Source organism: Macrobrachium rosenbergii, chromosome 35 (genome assembly GCF_040412425.1).
Source record: "Macrobrachium rosenbergii isolate ZJJX-2024 chromosome 35, ASM4041242v1, whole genome shotgun sequence".
Taxonomy (NCBI): domain Eukaryota; kingdom Metazoa; phylum Arthropoda; class Malacostraca; order Decapoda; family Palaemonidae; genus Macrobrachium; species Macrobrachium rosenbergii.
Genome location: NC_089775.1, coordinates 5,917,779 through 5,939,046, shown reverse-complemented (window position 1 = coordinate 5,939,046; position 21,268 = coordinate 5,917,779). Strand labels below are relative to the sequence as shown.

Here is a 21,268-nt window from a genome sequence, read left to right as displayed (position 1 = left end):
CAATCGAAAATATTTATTTCAGTTATGTTTGCTGTTATATTTTTAGAACGGTACCTGGAGAAGTTCATTCATTACCCATACATTATTCATTTTGCCATTCGTTTTCCCATTCATTACTCATTTTGCCATTCGTTTTCCCATTCACCATTCATTCTTCCACCGAAGGAGCCTTGGAAGTCGCCCGTCACCGTAGCAACGGAAGGACGTTGTAAATTTAAAAATAGATTGTGGCGATTCAGGTAGCGGGCGAATTTCCTCGCTTCCAATGCTAAGTGGACATTGAATGTTGGTCTCCAGAAATCCTGGTCTGCTTAAGTAGTCACCAATAATTACTTTGCGGAGGAGGTTGAGTGAGGAGGAGGAGGAGGAGGAGGAGGAGGAGGAGGAGGAGGAGGAGAAGGAGGAGGAGGTGCTTGAGTTACTAGGAGAGGAGGAAGTGGAATGGGAGTTTGACAAAGAAGAGGGAAATAGGAGTTTGAGCTGTCAAGAGAGAAAATTGTAGAGCAGGAGTTTGAATACATGGATGAATGAAGAAGATAATTGGGAGTTTGAACTGACAGAAAAGAAGAAATACATAGTACAAGAGGTTAACTGGAAATAGAAGAGAGTATTAACTCGAACCGTCAGTGGAGAGAAAATACAAACTGCAACTGCGCTCTGCATCTTAAATACCATGTCTGTTTTGTTTACAAAAAAATAAATAAAAAATGCGCTGAAGTTTCTTCGGATCAGTCAAGTTTTCCGTGCAGCGTATAATGTTGTATGAAACTTTCAGCCACGGCCCATGAAACTCAGCCACGGTCTGAGGGTGGCCTCAGCCCACGGCCCATAAAACTCTTAGCCGCGGCCCTGTGGTGGCCTGTGTTGTTGGTACCTATAGCGGTGCCAGAAGTACGATTTTGGCTAACCTTAACCTTAAATAAAATAAAAACTACTGAGGCTAGAGGGCTGCAATTTGGTATGCTTGATGATTGGAGGGTGGATGATCAACATACCATTTTGCAGCCCTCTAGCCACAGTAGGCTTTAAGATCTGAGGTCGGACGGATAGACAAAGCCTGCACAAATAGTTTTCTTTTACAGAAAACTAAAAAAGTTGAAGATAAATTCAATCTGCATATAATGCGATGTATTATGAATCACTGAAAAGCTACAGAGAGAGAGAGAGTGAGTCAAAGACGGACGTCTGCGGTCTATATTTAACTCAGCACATCTGTTTTGTGTACCAAAAAAAAAAAAAAAATAGAAAAAGCTGCGAGACGTACCCAATGTCTCGGGTAGGCGAGTGCCTCACCTGGATACAAAGAAGGTAGGGGGGATAATTGGACCCTGTAGAAAAGCATTTGAATACATGAATGAATTAAGGAACATAATGAGGTTAGCGAACGGCTAACGTATTTATTCCCTCCCTCGTAAGTGTGACGCCTCCGCCCTCAGAGTTTTTGGAACTTGACGGGGCAGGGACCAATTTTAGATCACACAATGCTTTTGGTAATATATATGTATATATATATATGCTTCCGTCGGTAGCGTTGTTGTTGTTTACCAAGACCTCCCAGACCGGAAATGGAGCTTCCGGAGATGAGGCATCACGGAGATCGTTTTCGTTCCGAACTTGGAAAAAGGATCCGTTGCCACCGAAGGAGGGGACAGCTGGTGTGGAGAGAGAGAGAGAGAGAGAGAGAGAGAGAGAGAGAGAGAGACAGAGAGAGAGAGAGAGAGAGAGAGAGAGAGAGAGAGAGAGAGAGAGAGAGAGAATGTGCAGCTGTCTTAGGGAAGAGATAAGGATGTTATTGTCACAACATTGAAATAAAGCGTTGTGAGAGAGAAAGAGAGAGAGAGAGAGTGTTTAGAGTTGTATGAGATACAGTTTTCCCATTGTATGAGTTTTCACTGTTGTATATTGTGGCCTTGTTGTTTATTTTTACCCTGTTGTGGTTGTAATTTGCCTTGTTATACCCAAGCATGTTATTGCCAAACATTCGCGTCTAACTCTTTACAAAATCAACAAGTGAAAAATGCACCGGAGTTTCTTCGACGCAATCGAGTTTTCTGTATAGCGTATACTGCTGTATGAAACTCTCAGCCACGGCCCATGAGAAACTTCAGCCACGGCCCGGTGGTGGCCTGTGTTTTTTTCCACCTATGGCTAACTTTAACCTTAAATAGAATAAAAACTACTGAGGCTAGAGGGCTGCAATTTGGTATGTTTGGTGATTGGAGGGTGGATGATCAACATACCAGTTTGCAGCCCTCTAGCCACAGCAGTTTTTAAGATCTGAGGGCGGACAGAAAAAGGGCGGACGTACAGACAAATAGTCATCTCTATAATAGTTCTCTTTCACAGAAAACTAAAGTTAAGTCATTTGCTATCTAGGAATAGAAGTGTGAACAAAAATAATGATAATTGATTAGAATGAGTTGAACTGCTCGTAGACAGTCCTTGGCTTCGCTAACCACAAAAAACTTAAATTTGAGAAATCCTAAGCTTTTTAGTTTACATATTAAGTAGTGAACATAGATATTTTAATAGAAATTGTGATCATTATACAGAACAACATTCCCTTGAAATTTTAAAAATGAAAAATCCTGCTTCTTGCATGAAAAAAATTCAATGAAAATAAAATTTCCCAAAATGCGGAAGTTCACATCAATAAAAAATTCTTTGTCTAAAAAGTGTTAAGTAATTGAGACTTCTACCTACACAGTGTGTTAAGTAATTGAGAATTCTACCTACACAATGTGTTAAGGAATTAAGAATTATACCTACACAAAGTGTTAAGGAATTGAGAATTCTACCGACACAGTATGTTATAGTTGAGAATCCTACCTACACAATGTGTTAAGGAATTGAGAATTCTACCTACACAATGTGTTAAGGAACTGAGAATTCTACTTACACAATGTGTTAAGGAATTGAGAATTCTACCTACACGATGTGTAAGGAGCTGAGAATTCTACCTACACAATATGTTATAATTGAGAATTCTACCTACACAATGTGTTAAGGAATGGAGAATCCTACTTACACAATGTGTTAAGGAACTGAGAATTCTACCTACACAATATGTTATACTTGAGAATCCTACCTACACAATGTGTTAAGTAATGGAGAATCCTACCTACACAATATGTTAAGTAACGGAGAATCCTACCTACACAATATGTTAAGTAATTGAGAATTCCAAATAGACACAAGTACCTATGAATAATAAATAAATGTCCCCAGAAGCGAAAAAAAACTAGGAAGCCTTACGCCATCCGTCTTCTTATTTAAGGAAAGGAAGGGTCAGCAAAGGTCATTTGCTAGGTGCTGACCTTTGTGGGTGGCGTCTTCTCCCTCCCTGCAAACTCCTCCTCCCCTCCCTCCCTCCCTCCCTCCCCTACCGCCGAGATTTGCAGGACCAGAAGGTCAGAACGAAGCCTTTTATAGAGTTCGGGTGTGATTCATACAGGATGTGAGTTGGTTTTTGTGTGTGTGTGTGTGTGTTTGTGCTTGTGCTTGTGGCCGGTTTTGGTAAATTGTTTGTAAGGCAGGTAAACAAACACACACACACACAAGCACATAATGAGAGAGAGAGAGAGAGAGAGAGTGAACTACATTAAACTCAAGAGAGACTCAAAGGAACGGAATGAGAGACTGAGAGAAAATAATGATAAAGTTCGAGGTAATTAAAAAAATGGAACGATACTGATAAAAATAAGATTATCAGGAACTTAGAATATTTGTAGAATCATTCTTTCAGTATTTTATTGTCTTGAGTTTTTTCCTTTATTCGGAAAACTGTCAACATGTGATTAGAGGATAATAATTAAGATAAAGATAGTGTGAGGAAACACCATGTTTTTTTTTTTTTTCGAAAGAAAAATTCGGAAATTAAAGTTTAATTATTGAGAGAGGAATATATATATATATATATATATATATATATATATATATATATATATATATATATATATATATATATATATATATATATATATTATAAAATTAAGACCTTCTTGTTCCAAAACCTCTGTTACTCCACCTAGTCAGTACTTTGATCAAACATTCTGCCTTCCTCCCAAGACCTCCGGACGATTCAAACATTTTAACCAGCCTCTCACCCTCCGTTCTCCCCACGTGACCAAACCACCTGGAGAAAACCCATTCTGGGGACAATTTCCCTCAGTTCGAAACCAACACCCACACACAACACTGAAACCTTTTATGCAGATGAGGACTTAAAGTAGCAATATCTAAGAGGCATAAAAACCTAAAAACCCTCCTCGCTCATTTGCCGGGATAAACCAGGCTACTTAATCCCCAATAAAAGGGGACGGGGGCGGATCAGACCTTGCCCCCGACCCTTGGGGACGCGGGACAGGAGACCTCAGGGATGCTGACGCCCTTGGAATGCGAGATAACCTTCGGACGATGCTGCTCTCTTATCTATCGAGTGGGTGGTGGAAAATGAAGAGGTGGCAGGTTTCTGATTCTCTCTCTCTCTCTCTCTCTCTCTCTCTCTCTTCTCTTGTTGCTAAGGACTGGGAGAAGAGTTTGCCTGTTGAGACAGTATTGTATGCATGCGTGTATGTATGTATATATATATATATATATATATATATATATATATATATATATATATATATATATATATATATATATATATATAGAGAGAGAGAGAGAGAGAGAGAGAGAGAGAGAGAGAGAGAGAGAGAGAGAGAGAGAGAGAGAGAGAGAGACAAGCATCAACCCTCCGGCTCCCATCACCTATCACTGGGATGAGGTTGCCAACCCCATGCTATTTGTCACCATGATTGCCACCCACCTCAGTCCTCTAACTACCAGGTGCATAATTCCCTGCTTAAGTGAATAATTGCACGATTGGTTGTAACGTATAGCACCCAGATCATTCACCTCGTTCAGGAATCGAACCTGTTTCCTCTGGCAAGAGAGGATAGTTGTTTGAACCACTAGATAAAGAGGAAGATTTTAAATTATTATTATTATTATTATTATTATTATTACAATCCCACCAAAGGGGCCAATGACTTGAAATTGAAGCTTCCAAAGAATATTAAGGTGTTCATTAAGAAGAAGTAAGAGGAAGTAAAGGGAAATACAGAAAGAAGAGATCCCACTTATTAAAAAAGAAATAATAAATTGATAAACAGATAAAAATGCATCAAAATGCAAGAAGAATAGTATTAGGGTAGCAATGCATTGCATTTTCGCTTGAACTTCTGAAGAAGTAGTTCCAATTGCATATCCTCTGTAGGGAAACTGTTTCAGAAGTTCCAATTGCACATCCTCTGTAGGGAAACTGTTTCAGAAGTTCCAATTGCACATCCTCTGTAGGGAAACTGTTCCACAGTCCAACGGTGTGAGGAATAAAAAGGACCCCTGGAATTGAGAAGTTAGTTCTGAGAAGAAACTCCTTTTCATCACAAAGAAAAATTGTTGCTAACAAATAACGGTTGAAAAAAACCAATCATCCGTAACCCATTTGTGGTATCTATGGTAACCCACAGTCTGTAAGCACCCATAGGCATATTGCAGCCCTCATGTGCACAGGCAAGCATTACCGGTCCTGATGTTGAGTGGGTTTTGTTTTTTTGTGTTACACTGACGATGCGGTGGGCCAAGATACAGACGAAATGTGATTTTTTGGGGATGTTGTGGTCACGAAAGAATTCTCGTTTATATATTTTTATTTTTATTTTCGTTACTTTCGTGTTGTGATGATGGATGGAAGTTTATTATTATTATTATTATTATTATTATTATTATTATTATTATTGATGAATGAGGAGAGGGAATAAGGCCCGAAGTGGCTAATTCAGTTGTGGAATCTTCTGTTGTACAATTGTTTAAGCGAGGAGCGAATTCACTCCTCTTTGCTATCGTTTCGTGGATTCAGGTGTATCGGTTGTATTTCTTAATCTCTCATGTTTATTTATTTATTTGTCACCTCTTCCTATAACTTGCCTCTCTCCGGAGGCCGGCTTCTAGTTTTGTGTAAAAGAGAACTATTATAGAGATGGCTATTTGTCTGTCCGTCCGCACTTTTTCTGTCCGCCCTCAGATCTTAAAAACTGCTGAGGCTAGAGGGCTGCAAATTGGTATGTTGATCATCCACCCTCCAGTCATCAAACGTACCGAATTGCAGCCCTCTAGCCCCCTCAGTAGTTTTGATGTTTTGATTTTATTGAAGGTTAAAGTTAGCCATGATCGTGCGTCTGGCACAGCCATAGGTGCCAACAACACAGGCCACCACCGGGCCGTGGCTGAAAGTTTCACTGGCTGCGGCTGAGAAAACTCGACTGCATTTTTTAGTACTTGTTTTTATAGTCTGTTAACTATATCCAAAAGGGTTTTAAGCTGAAAATTTAAAAAATAGAAAGAATTAACTAGAACAAAACACCCGGATATGGTCCAGGTTACAAATCGCTTTCTGAGCAAGAGCCCGTGCAGGATTTTCTATGTAGCCATCCAACTTCTCCAACTTAGAGCTCTAGTTGTCACTCATCACTCAAAAAAAAAAATTCCCTGGCCAGTATTATTAGTTGTAGGCAAATTACAAAGACTCTGAAAAAATTACTTTTGATCAAGGAAAAAATTGGCGATTATTCTGTCAGACAAATATATACATTATAAGAAGGTAGCTTTTAAAGGAAGAAACTTATCTATATTTACATGGGGTGAGGCTGCAAGCCTTACATACGTCCTGTCTGTTCTAAACCATTTCCCCCTCCATCTCAAACACAAACGCACACACACACACACACACACACACACAATGTGAGTGATATTTAAAAATGTGAGGCTGTAAGCAATGAATTACTCCTCAGATACTTCCAGTCACCAACTTTCTCTCTCTCTTCTCTCTCTCTCTCTCTCTCTCTCTCTCTCTCTCTCTCTCTCTCTCTCTCTCTCTTAGGAGGTTCCAGTCTATGTACCCAACAACCTCATGTCCACAATCCCACTAAAAAGGTTTAGGGCTAAATTTTATGAAAGCCAAAAAATATTAATTTTTTAAAATAATGTGAACGAGACGTTCTGTATGCTTGAAAGAGAAAGAACTATTATTATTATTATTATTATTATTATTATTATTATTATTATTATTATTATCATTATCATTCTGGTTCTAGCTACTGAGGTCACACCACCGTTTATGATTTAAATATATATTAGAATAGTGTTTAATTGTTTAGTAATTTGTTTATTTTAAATGAATGAAATAATTAATTTGATTATGTTGTAAATAATTAATTAATATATTTATTAAATATTTAGTAGTAGTTTAATTGATTATTTATTATTAGTTTAATAATTATTATTAGGTTATTAATTAATTATTATTAGTATATTAAGTAATTAATTTATTTAAATTAATCATTTGCTATTTTATTTTGTATATTTTTACTGTTTAATGTATCTATTAATTATTTTTTATTCATTTCTTTAATTCATTCTTATTCATTCATTCATTGATTTAATTAATAATGCATTCATTCATTCATTCATTCATTCATTCATTTAATAATTCATTCACTCATTTAATTAGTAATTAATTAATTACTTTATTTAATTCATTCATTCATTCATTTTTCCCTAATTCTAGGTCTTGAATTAATTCATTCATTAATTTTTTCCTAATTCCAGGTCTTTACTTCATTCATTTTTCCCTAATTCCAGGTCTTTAATTAATTAATTCTTTTTCCCCCAAATTCCAGGGCTTTAATTCATTCAGTCATTCATTTTTTTCCTAATTCCAGGTCTTTAATTAATTAATTAATTCCTTTTTATTCCTAATTCCAGTTCTAATTCATTCATTTTTCCCTAATTCCAGGTCTTTAATTAATTCATTCATTCATTTTTTTCTCCCTAATTCCAGGTCGACGGAGATAAGCGACGGAAGCCTCAGGTCGGCCCGTTCTCACGAGTCCCTCCAGTCCTGCATCCAGTCCCATGATTCCGTCCTGCTCCACTCGTCCTTTCATGACAGGTGAGTGGCTCTCTCTCTCTCTCTCTCTCTCTCTCTCTCTCTCTCTCTCTCTCTCTCTCTCTCTCTCTCTCTCTCTCTCTCACGGAGGTCACATATGGGCAGGCATGATGTGAAAGACTGTAGCTAATTTGATATTGTTTTTTTGGATCCTCTCTCTCTCTCTCTCTCTCTCTCTCTCTCTCTCTCTCTCTCTCTCTCTCTCTCTCTCTCTCTCTCTCTCTCTCCAGACATAATGTATAATAATAATATTAAGGGTAACTTGACTACATTTCTCTCTCTCTCTCTCTCTCTCGTCAAGCATGATGTGAAAGAATATAGCTTACTTGACGTTATTTCCTGATTGTATTCTCTCTCTCTCTCTCTCTCTCTCTCTCTCTCTCTCTCTCTCTCTCTCTCTCTCTCAGGGTGTATATTTCTCGTTAATCTCATTTCATTTAGGTAATTCATTTTATTACCGCCTCCCCTATCGCCGTATCCTCGGGGCCAATTCGCGTCTGTTGTCTAGTCCAGGGGCGGAATTCCATTGCGCCCCTCTCCGCTAATTCTATTTGGCTCCGCTGTAAAACAGTACTCCGCCTTCCGGGGATGTTTCTCTAATTATCATCTTGCCTTTGTACACCTCCTGAAGGAGGAACGTCTCCAAGGTGCTTTTGGGTGTTTCTGTGTCTGTTCTTGTCTGTGTGAATGTCTGGGCGTGTGGCTTTTTTCTCTCTCTCTCTCTCTCTCTCTCTCTCTCTCTCTCTCTCTCTCTCTCTCTCTCTCTCTCCTTAATTATCTTTTAGCATTAAATCTGGGGATGAGATCGCAGCCCTCAAACCCATGTTCTCTCACATGAAATTGGGGTGTACATGCCAGACAGTTCGGCATTCCATGGTGGTCACCAGAAATCTTGCTCATCATGTATTTAAATTTGGTAACATGTACAGTATATATGAAGTGATGATAAAGTACCCGTACTGTCAAAAAAAAAAAAAAAATAGGCCGGATTCAGGCTGAATGATGGCAAGTGTAAACAGTGAGTTTAATAACTGTAGACTATCGTGGTTACACACAGAAAAAATTTATTTTTTACTGTACTAAATTATGTAGTGTGAGAGCCAGTAGCAATGGAAAAATAATTTTAATCTTTCATGAGCCCTTTCGTGTATATTACCGACATCTTCAGGGTACAGTACGCGAGTGCAAGACTGATGAGGGATGTTAGAAAGTTAATTTTTTGTACATATGTTTGTGTGTACGTATATTTATATTATGATAGATAGGAGTATGGAATTTGAGGAAAAATGTCAGCATTCTTGATTAGATATTACCAAAAAAAAAATTTCAAATGTTTTCAAGCATATTTGATGTAACTTCTCGATTTCTTCTTGCTTTTTAGATACTTGTCAACACAAAACCTATGATCCAAATAAAAAACCAAATTAAGAAATCCCAACGCCTGTGGCAAGATTCGAACCTACACCTGGGATATCAGATGGAGGCCACGGGTATCAGAATTTCTTCATTTGGTTCTACATTTGGATCTTAGGCGTGCTAGTGTCGAGTGTATCTAAAAAGTGTGAATAAAACGAGAAGTTAAGAAGGCATTGTGGTTATTACAATCTCATAAGTATCTGGTAAAATAAAGTAACCAGTAGAATCTATATATACATTTGATGCATTCTAAGGGGGGAGTCAGTATGTGGTGATTATCAGAAAAGCTTATACATGGTGTGCCAGCCATAAATTTTGGCAGCTCTCATCCACTTTGAAGACCTGAAACCCTTAGATTATTTCTAAGGAAAGATTCAAGGGACTGATGAACTTGAGAAGTTTTAGGAAAAAACGGGTCTGCATTTCATGAGGCCTTAGAATGTTCAAGACAAGAATGCAAGAGATAGGTGTAATTAGGTTTCAGGAAACAGGACTAACTTCCTGGAACCTATAGCATTTTGAAGAGATTGAAAGTGATAAGAAATATTTGTTTAAGCTTGTAAGGAAAATTAACCATTTTCTGTTTATTAATGAGGAACCAGGTGTGAAAGAACTTATAAATACACCCACACTGAATATGCAAAATGCATTTCTGATCACCAGACTCTAGATCAGCTCTGTGGTTACGTTCTATCCACACAGACTACAGACACCAGAGTTTTAAATAGCTAGTATTTCTTTATATCAAATTGGATCTTTCCTAGATAGTGACCCCCAAGGGTTTTATAACCCGGTATGTATATCCACCTTTGTGGCGTGTTTAGTACAAGCCCGTTGGGGATTACCTTAAAAAAATAAACAAAAGACTGTAAATATCATGAAGATAATGACCCCCAAGAAATATTAGCCCTGGATAAAGACCCCCGGAAACCTTTTAGGGGTCACTATCTAGGAAAGATCCAAATTTTGGGTTAAGGAACATTATATAATCTATATTCCTTCACAGTACCAGTAACTAATGCCCCATTTCTCCCCCTGCAGGACACGGATTCAAGTCAACAGAGACGAGACCCGGCGCACGGAGAACACCCTCATGATCTGGATCATGGAAGCGAAGGACATCCCGAGCAAAAAGAAGTGAGCATCGCCAACCCTCTGTACCCGTCTCGCGTCTCTTTTTAGAAGTATTTCGTCCTCTCTCATTCCGTCGCCCTGATAATTACATCATCTGGGGCGGAGAGGGAGCGAATTGAATTGAATTCTGCGCGGGATCGCGTTTCGTTTTAAAGTATCGACGATAAATTCTCGGTTTTAACAAGGGTCTCTTAATGCTGTTAGGCAATGGAGTGTCACGTCGAGGTCCCACCTGGACTTTTGCCTTTTGGCTGGAATGTTGTGTGGAAAGTTTTTGGAACGTCGTGACTTGAATTAAACCTTGTCTTTAGAGTAACATTAGCTGTAAGAATGGAGATGTGAGCTTACTACTGAGTAATGCTGGAAGCAGTAACAAATTTATGTCTGAGAAATTTAAAAATATGAAAATAGCAACCATATTCCAGGACAGTGATGTTATGGGGATACAAATGACCAAGAAGCACTTCGATACAAACGCCTTTATTGTATCACATCTATGACCCATTCTTTAGAACATAGTGACTCTAATGCCAATAAATACCCCATAATTCATCTGATTTTCTACCTACAGGTACTTCTGCCGCCTTAAACTGAACAACGAACTCTACAGGTGTACTCACAAGAAACAGATGACGACCATGTGTTTCTGGGGAGAGTACTTTGAGCTGGATTCGCTTCCACAGGTCTGTGTGTGTGTGTGATTTTCACTGGCTCATTTATACTTATATTTTTGTTTATTTTGCTTTTTGTTGTTTTAGTGGCGTTCAATGTTTGCATTGGCAGGTTTGTGTGTAGGTATTTCTTTGTTGTTGTTTATGGTTTGTATAGATTTTGAAATGTTAAAGACATTGTTTTGTTTAATTTTAGGGTTTTACCAAGTTTTTTGCATTTAATTTCAGTTTAATTAAGTTTTCCTTGTGCGGAACATTTTCGTTTTCTGGTTTTGCATTGATTGTTACACAGGTCTTTTCATCATTGTTTTTACACAGGTTTTTTCAAGATTGGTTTTTATACATTTTTATCTTGTAATTTGGTTCTTGCAAAGTTTTTTATAAAGCTGTTGACACTAGCTCGCTTTTTATGAGTTGTACACAAGTATTTATTTTTTGTTCAAGTTGGTTTTAGGATAGGTTTTCAACATGATGCAGTTTCCTTTAATAAGGGATGGCTCCAGAGTCCTCGTTCATTCATACTTTTAAATGGAAGATTTTTTATTTTTTACGTTTTCATGCAAGCTAGTGTTTTATTGAATTCAACACAGTTTGTTTTTTAATTGTTTTTTATATAGGTTCAATTTTATTATTGGTTAAACAGTAACTGGTTATTTTATAGTTAATTACACCAGCTGGTTTTTAATACCATTTTTTGTATTCTATGCTAATACTGGTTCTTGTAAAGATTGGTTTGTATTGGTAAGAAAACCCTGTTTTGATTGGTTTTGATTTGTCGTAAATGAGTTTTTATTATTGGTTTGGCAAAGGCAGTGTATTGGTTGTAACAAAGTGGTTTTTAATTTAGATATTTTTAAAAACTTGGTATTTCATTTGTTTTATCTCAGGTTTTTATTATACAGGTTTTGCACATGGTTTGGTTTTTTGCTCACATAGACTGGTTTGAAATTGTTGTTGATTATTTTGAATCAGATTAGTTAAAAAGGTATATACAGTAATAATAAATAAAGTTTCTTTTGTAACAGAGAGAATAATAATTAAACGAATTTTTTGAAATAATTGGCCCATTTCATTAACTGTAAGTTTGAGTGTAGAAGAATTAATGTGAAGTTCATTTAACTTTAAGAAAACCATAGTAGGATTTTTCTATTGAGGTTCTCTTTTTCAGCTGTAATCTGGACAAAAGTTAAATTTAAACACACTAGCAGTGACAGACTCGATAAACAGTGACAGAGGCCCAAAAACAGACAGTAGTTTCATCAATATCCCCAATTAATAACTATTAAGTCATGTTGATACTTACTACCTTCCCCCGTGCTCCAGGTTTCCACAATCTGCATCGAGCTGATGCGAGAGGCTGACAAGAAACCGACCGTAAAGACAATTGGCAGCGTCGAGATCAACGTGACGCTCTCCAGCCCGGGGCGAGCGGCCCTCATCGAGAACTGGTACCTCGTCAAGGTCGAGAAACAGGACAGGGGTGATGTCCCATCGATCAGGATTAAGCATAAGTAAGGAAGGGTTTGTTGGCTTAAAGGCCCTTGGGTCTGCTTGCTGTGTGGAAGGTTCGTGAGAGGCCTGTGCTTGATCTGTATTGCTTGAGTGAATGTATATATATATATTGAATTTTTATCACATCACTGTGGTTTTGTATACACAAACATTTTAAGCTGCAAAATGTCGTTTAATATTCCATTCGCTCTAACTAGCTGGGTGGTTTAAGGCGCGTCACTGAACGTCGCTGGTTCTCGTGTCAGCGGTTCGAGCCCGTGAGATGACAAAACAACTAACCAATTATAATTCCCCCTTGCTATATATACATATACATATATTTTATATATATTATTTCCGAGGTAGAGCGAATTTGATATTAAAAGACATTTGTGGCTTAATATTTATATATATATAGTTATACATATATAGACATACATACAGGGAATCCCTAACTTGTGAATGGTTTAGGTTCCGGGCATATATAGATAAACTCTATATTCTGTTTTAGTAGCTCTCTTATATACTGTATGCATTTGAAAAGTTTGTAGTTTAGATTGTCATCTTTTGTTATTTATGCATTCTCTTTATTTCTCATTTTTTAGATTTACAATCATTTGTCAAGTTGATTTTTAAGAGATTTTTTCACCCATTCCTTGGAACCTTTGTGGGTTGTAAGTGCATGTGGGCAGAAATTTGGCAATTTTTGAGTCGGGGACCAGCTTTGCATAAAAATCAAACTTAAATGATCATTGACACCTTTAAAATCTCCCATAGAATTGATTTTTATAGAGAGATTGTCTTAATATTCTAATTATGGGCTTAACTGGATTAATTTACAGTGGCTTTATTGTCCCACCTCAGTGTTGTATTGTAAATAGATGTGAAAACACTATATACTTTAAAAGATCTATGATATTGATTTAGAATTTAAAGGCACAGAGCATTTTGCATTACCATTTAGTCAGAATGCTTTCCAGTTGCCATGATGTTAATTGTACCTGCAGTTGCTATATATTCTTTCAGCTCTTCAACATTGCATTATATTTTCCAGGTTCCAGTCTTTAGACATCCTGCCTCTAGTAAAGTACAACGCCTTGCGGTCCTACCTGAAAGACAACTCTACTTCCTTGTGTCAGCTCCTAGAACCCGCCATATCTGTCAAAGCCAAAGAGGACATTGCAACCACACTCATCCACATAATGCAGGCGGAGCAGAGAGCTGTGACATTCCTGGTTAACCTGATCCTCATCGACACCCAGAAGAAAGGTGCGTTTTTCTTTCAGTGTCGTTTCAGTGTAAAAGAGAGAGTATTAATTTTCCCCAGGGGACGAAGGGGCTCCTATTTTTGTTGGGGTTAGTTAACTGAGTTTTAGAACCCAGGGTCCTAACACAACAACAGTCATCAAGTATTACAATAAAGAGGTGATATGGAGAACTACATGAAGATGTCCAGGATTGAAATTGATAAGAAGAGCACTGGAACAGCTCCTATTAATATTATGACAGTGTCTTAATGTATGTAGACCAGTGGTTCCCTTTAAGGAGGGCAATTCGAGAATGTTTAAATTAAGTTTATGGCCTTACAGGCTTCCTCCACGTGAAGGGGAGTTCACTTTTTGAATAGTAAGTATCATATATCACCACAGGAGGCATCAGGATGCCAAAAAAAATGATTAGGTGGGGCATGGCTAAAAAAATGTTGGGAATCACTGGTGTAGACTCGTATGTGAGGTTTACCTAAGAGATTTATTCATAAATAAGAAGAGAAAACTGGAGCAGGGTAAAGTGAAGAGGCTTGGACAGCTAGGTGGAAAGAGATCACAAAAAACTAAGCCAGAAAGGGGCACTTGACTTCCCAGGAATGAGTGAAATTTGAGTTTTGTAACAGAGGAAGGTGTGAGACTTGAGTTTCCATCAGTGTAAGGAAACACAAGACATCGAAACAGCTGACTCACAAATTATTTAATCAGCCCCAAGGCTAGATAGATTTCCATAGGAAGTCAGTGATGCTTTTATTACCTTTTCAACATATTATTAAATGCTGTTAACAATATTAAGCATCTTTACTGGTCGTATTTAGAAGTGTTTAGAGCTTACGCATACAGAGGTTCTTAAGTCTTGTAGGCGAGAATCATTTTAACTCGGTATTTCATGATGACATAAAAATCAGGGTGTGGCTGCTTTTGTTACTGTGTTTGCATTTGCTTGATTAATAAATAATCACCTGTTGCATTGCTTAAGAGAGTAAAGATAAACCATAGCACTAGGAGAAGTGTTAGTTTACTTGACACAGCCATTCCACTTATCAGAAGATCAAATATAATCTCGATTCTGAAGACTAGAAATGTAAAGTGAATTTTTTCTGCTTGTATTGAAAGGGAGTATTTTTATGTAGTTGTCAGTAAATGTTTTCACAGTAAAGTACTTCCACTAATACATTCCTAGTTTATTCTTTGTTAACGAAAGCTTTTGTTGTGGAAAGAAGTATATAATTTATATAATAGGATTCACTACGTCCTCCCAAAATCTTATGATAATCATGGTCCATTAAATTTTGATGTTCATGCTGTGTCATATTGATTTCTTTGCAAATGATGTAAGGTCAAAACATATTTTGGAAGTATGCACACTAATAAGTGTGACAGCTACTTCTGTAAATAACTCGTGCCTGTCTTAGCTTTGTAATTGTGAATTCTATAATAGGATTTTCTTAAATAAGACATGCTTAGAAAACTACCATCCATTTTACATTCAGGTTTAGTTAGCTAATGTTTGAAGGTGAATATTAAGTACATTCTACTTTGCAGAAGGCTTAGAAAATAATAAACCTTTGGATCTTTCTTGGAAGGTGAACCCCAACAAAGGGGACTAATATTTTTGGGGGGTCATTATGTTTATAATATTTACAGTCTTTTGTTTTCTGTTTTTACAGTCATCCTCAGTGGGTTGCACTGTAGGCATTACTTAACGTTATTGGACCCCTAGCTGCAACCCCTATAATACCTTTTACTATACCTCCATTCTTATTCTCTTTCTTCCATCTTACTTTCCACCCTCTCCTACCAGTTGTTTCAACATTATTTTCAGCCCTGAGTGACCTCATAGGTCCCAGTGCTTGGCCTTTGGCCTAAGTTTTATATTCCAATGTATCCTCCTTCTTCCATCTTACTTTCCAACCTCTCCCAAGAATTGTTTTATAGTGCAACTGTGAGGCTTTCCTCCCGTTACACCTTTCGGACCTACCTACTCTCAATTTTCCATTTCGGCGATGAATGACCTCATAGGTCCCAGCGCTTAGTCTTGGGCCTAAACCCTCTATTGTATTCTATTCCATTGTATCCGGCAGCCGAGAGCGAGCACCTGTTGTTCCGAGGGAACAGCGTGGCAACCAAAGCGATAGAGGCCTACATGAAACTGGTGGGCGAGCAGTACCTGTGCGACCTGCTCTCTGAACCGATATATTCGCTGATCACGACCTCGGAAGACCTGGAGGTGGACCCTCTGAGAATCACGAGCCTCCAGTCACTCCAACGACAGCGCGAGGCGCTGAAAGAGCGAGTCTCCGAGATTTGGGAGAAGATCATCAAGTCGAGCACCAGCTTCCCTGTGTAAGTACAGAAGTGCATGGAAGAAGAGTGACTGTTTCCCTGTGTAAGTACAGAAGTGCATGGAAGAAGAGTGACTGTTTCCCTGTGTAAGTACAGAAGTGCATAGAAGAAGAGTGACTGTTTCCCTGTGTAAGTACAGAAGTGCATAGAAGAAGAGTGACTGTTTCCCTGTGTAAGTACAGAAGTGCATAGAAGAAGAATGACTGTTTCCCTGTGTAAGTACAGAAGTGCACAGAAGAAGAGTGACTGCTTCCCTGTGTAAGTACAGAAGTGCATAGCAGAAGAGTGACTGTTTCCCTGTGTAAGTACAGAAGTGCATGGAAGAAGAGTGACTGTTTCCCTGTGTAAGTACAGAAGTGCACAGAAGAAGAGTGACTGTTTCAAGTTCATATTTTATTTTCAGGTTAGGTGTTAATACTGCAAATGATTGACCAGTAGATCAGATAGTAGACACATTATAGGGAAGTTTTCATGAGGCATACAGAGATTTAAGTATGAAATGGTACAGCACGGCATCTTTATTATATGCTATTCCCCTTCTGCAACTTTGACATGGCTGTCATCATAATTGGAAGATGATTTGACCTGACTCCAAGTTTGATCATTATTTCTAGATAGATTCAGTCTGGCTATATAATTTATTTTGTCTACACACTGTAATATTCCTATGCCGAAGCTTGGATATAGTGTACTGCTTTGGTACATTGTTAGACTCCACATCTTTTACAAACATCAGTTCATCATGTTAGGGGGTTAGTCTTCTGTACTGAAGGAAATTTATTTTGGCCCAACCTTTTTAAGTAACTGACTAATGATATGAGAAGTATTGTATAGATAACCCTATCCTTTAAACAGGGAGCTACGAAAGGTCTTTCACACACTGCGAGAGCACCTGGCCCATCAGGGAAAGGGCGAGATGACTGACCACCTGATATCAGCCTGCGTCTTCTTGCGATTCTTGTGCCCAGCCGTTCTGTCCCCTTCCCTCTTCAACATCGTTCAAGGTATTTAGTTGCTGCATGTAGAATTAATTACTGTAAGTGGATCATCCCCTCTCCTGTTCGCTGTTCTGGATTTGTGGCTTTACCTATTCGCGGATTTTTCTGTGGAACGTATATCCACGTTATTCGCGGAAAATTCGCCTATTCGCAGAGTTTTTCATACAGAAATATTCACTAATTATTGTATTTTCATATTATTTTCCTGGCCAAATACATTTTTCATGATGAAACTATTAAAATACTCAGGTATAGGCATTTTTAGAGGGGTATTTTGGTGTTCGAATAATCAAAATAGGCAGTTATAGGCTTTTTCAGAGGGGTGTCAAGTATTCGCGGATTTTAGCTATTCCGGGGTTGTGGTACGCACCCCTGCGAATCCAGGGGTCGATTGTATATCATAATTCGCATTAGGGGCTACACAGGAGCTAGAGCCCTTGTTGGTATATGGCCAGCTTAATTCAGATGAAGGGATGATTTTAAATGTCTTAAGAAAACATGTGAAATGTATGTTTGCATTTGCATTTGAAAAGGAGATGATCCACAGATATGTAATTGTTTTTTTCAAGTTTTGCTGCCTGTGGGCTTGTCTGCTTTGTGTTAAAAGCTAAAAGTCAGTTTAATTAATACAGTCTAGATTCAACTAGTACCTGTATTTTGAATTGCATGCTGTTACATCTTAGTGAGTTATGAGGGAATTTTTGTTCCAGTTGATGAATATATATTAAGAGGTTTTGTATTTGCAAGAATTTGTTTTGTTTTTGGCACAAATAAAGCATATATTTTATTTATTTTCATCAGAGATCCAAATATTATTCTTTACTTCCTTTCTGAGATTCAAAAATCATATGGAGATTGATTGAATCAAATAAAGTGTACAATACAAACGTTTTTCATAGTCAGCTATAATCTTACTGGTCTCATTTATTCTCTAACACTTACACCCTGTGTCCTGCAGAGTATCCTGACGAGGGTGTAGCAAGGAACCTCACTCTTGTGACGAAGACGCTGCAGACCTTAGCCAATTTCACTCACTTCCAAGGGAAGGAGAGTTTCATGGAATTTCTGAACGAGTTCATTAACAAGGAACAAGATCGTTGCAGGGACTTCCTGCAAGCTATTTCTGTAAGTAAACTAACAGGCTTTAAGTTAGTTGGTCCGCTGGTCTAGTGGTTAGTGTCGTGGCGTGCCACTCAGATGTTGTGGAGGGTTCGCGCCTCCCCCAGGGCGATGAAAAATCACTGGCTCTGTCATGATCAGTGTTGGGTCAGTGTTGAGGCCAACGTTCTTTGGAAGCTTGAATTTCAAGTCAGTGGCCCCTTTGGTGAGCTTGTTCCATGTGAATAGGTTCCATCTACTGAAATAATAACAATAATAATAATAATCTGATGTAAGACAACGGGTCAGGCATCTAGCCCAGTACTCTTACCCAACCCAGTTTAAAGGGAGAGTGATAGAACCTGCGCTGCACACAGTAAGGACTTCTAGAACTTGAACAAAACAGGTGCTGGGAGAAACACCATGGCACAAAACAGCCATTGAATTGAACAATCAGGTGATTTCTGAACCCACAGTTATATATGTAGGAAGTGGTGGACAAATTGCCACTTTGAGAACCTTTGACTTAAACTGCAATATACTTTATGTAGTAGTACATCTGAATAAATATCAACTTTATACCTTTGTTTTTAGTGTCAGTACTTTTTTATATTGATATTATGAGTCCTGGGCATAATATAAACAAGAAAAGTAAGAGGAAAAATCAGAATTTAACCTTGAAGAAGTTATAGGCCTGCTTTTAAAGAATTACTCTGTGTGTTAGTATTTAATGAATATTATCATATATGGTAGGATTTTTTGTTATTCATGTTAATCAAAGTTTCTGTAATAAGCATGTTAAGCATCAGGGAAGCTTGGATGCTGTGAATCCATATTTTGACACTGAATTTTATGTTGTTACTTTTCTGACATATATCTTGACATTTGTATACACTTTCAAAATACATAGTTTTGGTAGCATTTTTACTATAGTTTTTATAGTTTTTTCACAGTAGTAATATAAGAATACGTTTGCAATGGAATCTGTGATCATTTGTGTTAAAATATAACAGGCCACATAGACTATACACATTGGTAAAATCACATTTTCACTTATATCATTCAGTGGTGTTATCCCTTAACTCTCTGGGATCACTTAGCTTGACCAGAATATACCTCACCTCAGCTAAGTACAATTTTCCAGAATGACACCAGAATAAGTATCACAGCATGGATTGTAACATTACAGATACTGATCAGAGTAAGATATTGCTTATAGCAGCTCTGACTCTGAAATAGACATGACTTGCCAAGGCCAGATGGCTGAAAGTGTCAAGATATATTCTAAAATGAATTTACTAAAGATAAAATACTCCAATGTATTCCAGAGTCCATCAGATGAAGACACGAGCGAGCTCGAATTTTCTGGAGATATTGACCTTGGGAAGCACTTGGCTTTACTCCACCTGCACCTGATTGACGCTCTGGCCAAAATTAACACGCAGGTGAGTCTCCACCTGGTTTCTTTTCCAGCAGGCCTGACTTCTACTTGTGGTGGGATTCATGCATGCACCATGAGAAGTATTAAAGGTCCTTTGTAGAATTTGTTCAGTCCACAGCTCCATTTCTTACTGCCTTCTCTTTTTTTCTCTGAACTGTAGTCTCCTTCCAACTACTTTGTGTCTCAGTCTGACTGCCCCCTCTCCACAACCCACATCCAGGGGACTTTAAAGTTAATTTAATGATCATCTGAACTCTTTTATTATGATAAAAATATTCAGAAGCTTTAAAAAAGTATGTACTTAATTAATATACAAAAATATAAAGCAAATGTGGTTTATTATAAAGACTGGTAAAAATAATTTATATCCTGTATTTTAATCCTTTACTTTCTTGAACACATCAAAGTAGCCAAAGTTCTCCAAACTCTTATCCAAAACATAAACATGATTTGCGTTTTTCCAGGGTTATGAAAGTGAGGCAAGCAAGGTGCTGGCTCTGGTTGAGGACATCAGTGCACTCCTTGGTGACGACTGCAAGGAAAACCAGCCGGTCACTTGTCACCTACCAACACTCAACCCTATTTCGACCCCTCCTCTTGTGTCCAACCCTTCAGCTTTAGCAACTCCAACCCATCTCAACAATAATTATGTGTAAGTTTTTCAAACACATGTTTTGTGGTGACTGTTCAGTACAGGCAGTCCCAGGTTACGGCGTTCCGACTTTACGGCGTTTGGTTCATGACACTGTTAACCTGATTTTATGGCACCGTAAGTGCCATTTATACCCATTATTATTATGATGTTCCTGGTTACGCCGTTTTCGGGTTACGCTGCTCTGCCGGGAACGTAACCCGGAGACTGCCTGTACACGTTGAATTATTTTAAAACTATTTTGCAACTTAATTGTCATCAAATGCCAACCTCTTAATTGTAGGTTAAGTTTATTGTAGATTGAATTGATCTTGACAGTTAAGAATGCTAAAGTGGACTACAATATCCAGTACCATAGAATATTTAAAATGATTATTTTGCTGGTTTTTATTAAGTGAGAGAAATTTGGCTTTTCATTTCAAAATGCAATTCTCTTATAACATGGTTTTCCCTATATTTAACAGAGAATATATTAGCAGTTGAGACAATATTTGGACAGATTGGACTGTTACAAAGAAATACCAGTCCAAATTGTTTGGAGTTAATATGGAAAGGAAATGTTTTGATCAAATTAAACTGTACAAAATATTTTTGCCTGGACAAATAATGGACATTGATTCTTACGCTCAATAAGAGGTCCTCATTGATGGCGTTTTTAGGCATCATTTTAATCATTAATTGGTTAAGGAGCAGCCCTGAGGTGTCTGGACAATTATGAGTAAAAATTGGACAAATTAAATTTAATTGTTTTGGAATCTGTCACTGG

General features: G+C 37.8%; 1 protein-coding gene across 7 annotated transcripts in view; it reads left to right on the top strand.

The window, feature by feature from the left end:
* The window catches only part of LOC136856436 (disabled homolog 2-interacting protein-like), a 439,969-nt gene that overhangs the window by 406,013 nt on the left and 12,688 nt on the right, over positions 1-21,268 (top strand). For all 7 annotated transcript variants that reach the window (XR_010858331.1, XR_010858330.1, XR_010858329.1 and 4 more), the window contains 10 exons: positions 7,883-7,993; positions 10,448-10,543; positions 11,112-11,223; positions 12,535-12,722; positions 13,757-13,971; positions 16,052-16,313; positions 17,169-17,317; positions 18,270-18,436; positions 19,738-19,854; positions 20,315-20,502. Coding sequence is in view for 3 of the 7 variants with exons in the window: in XM_067134311.1 (XP_066990412.1) it covers positions 7,883-7,993; positions 10,448-10,543; positions 11,112-11,223; positions 12,535-12,722; positions 13,757-13,971; positions 16,052-16,313; positions 17,169-17,317; positions 18,270-18,436; positions 19,738-19,854; positions 20,315-20,502 (1,605 nt within the window). In the remaining 4 variants the exon portion in view is untranslated. The remainder of the gene's footprint in view (positions 1-7,882; positions 7,994-10,447; positions 10,544-11,111; positions 11,224-12,534; positions 12,723-13,756; positions 13,972-16,051; positions 16,314-17,168; positions 17,318-18,269; positions 18,437-19,737; positions 19,855-20,314; positions 20,503-21,268) is intronic.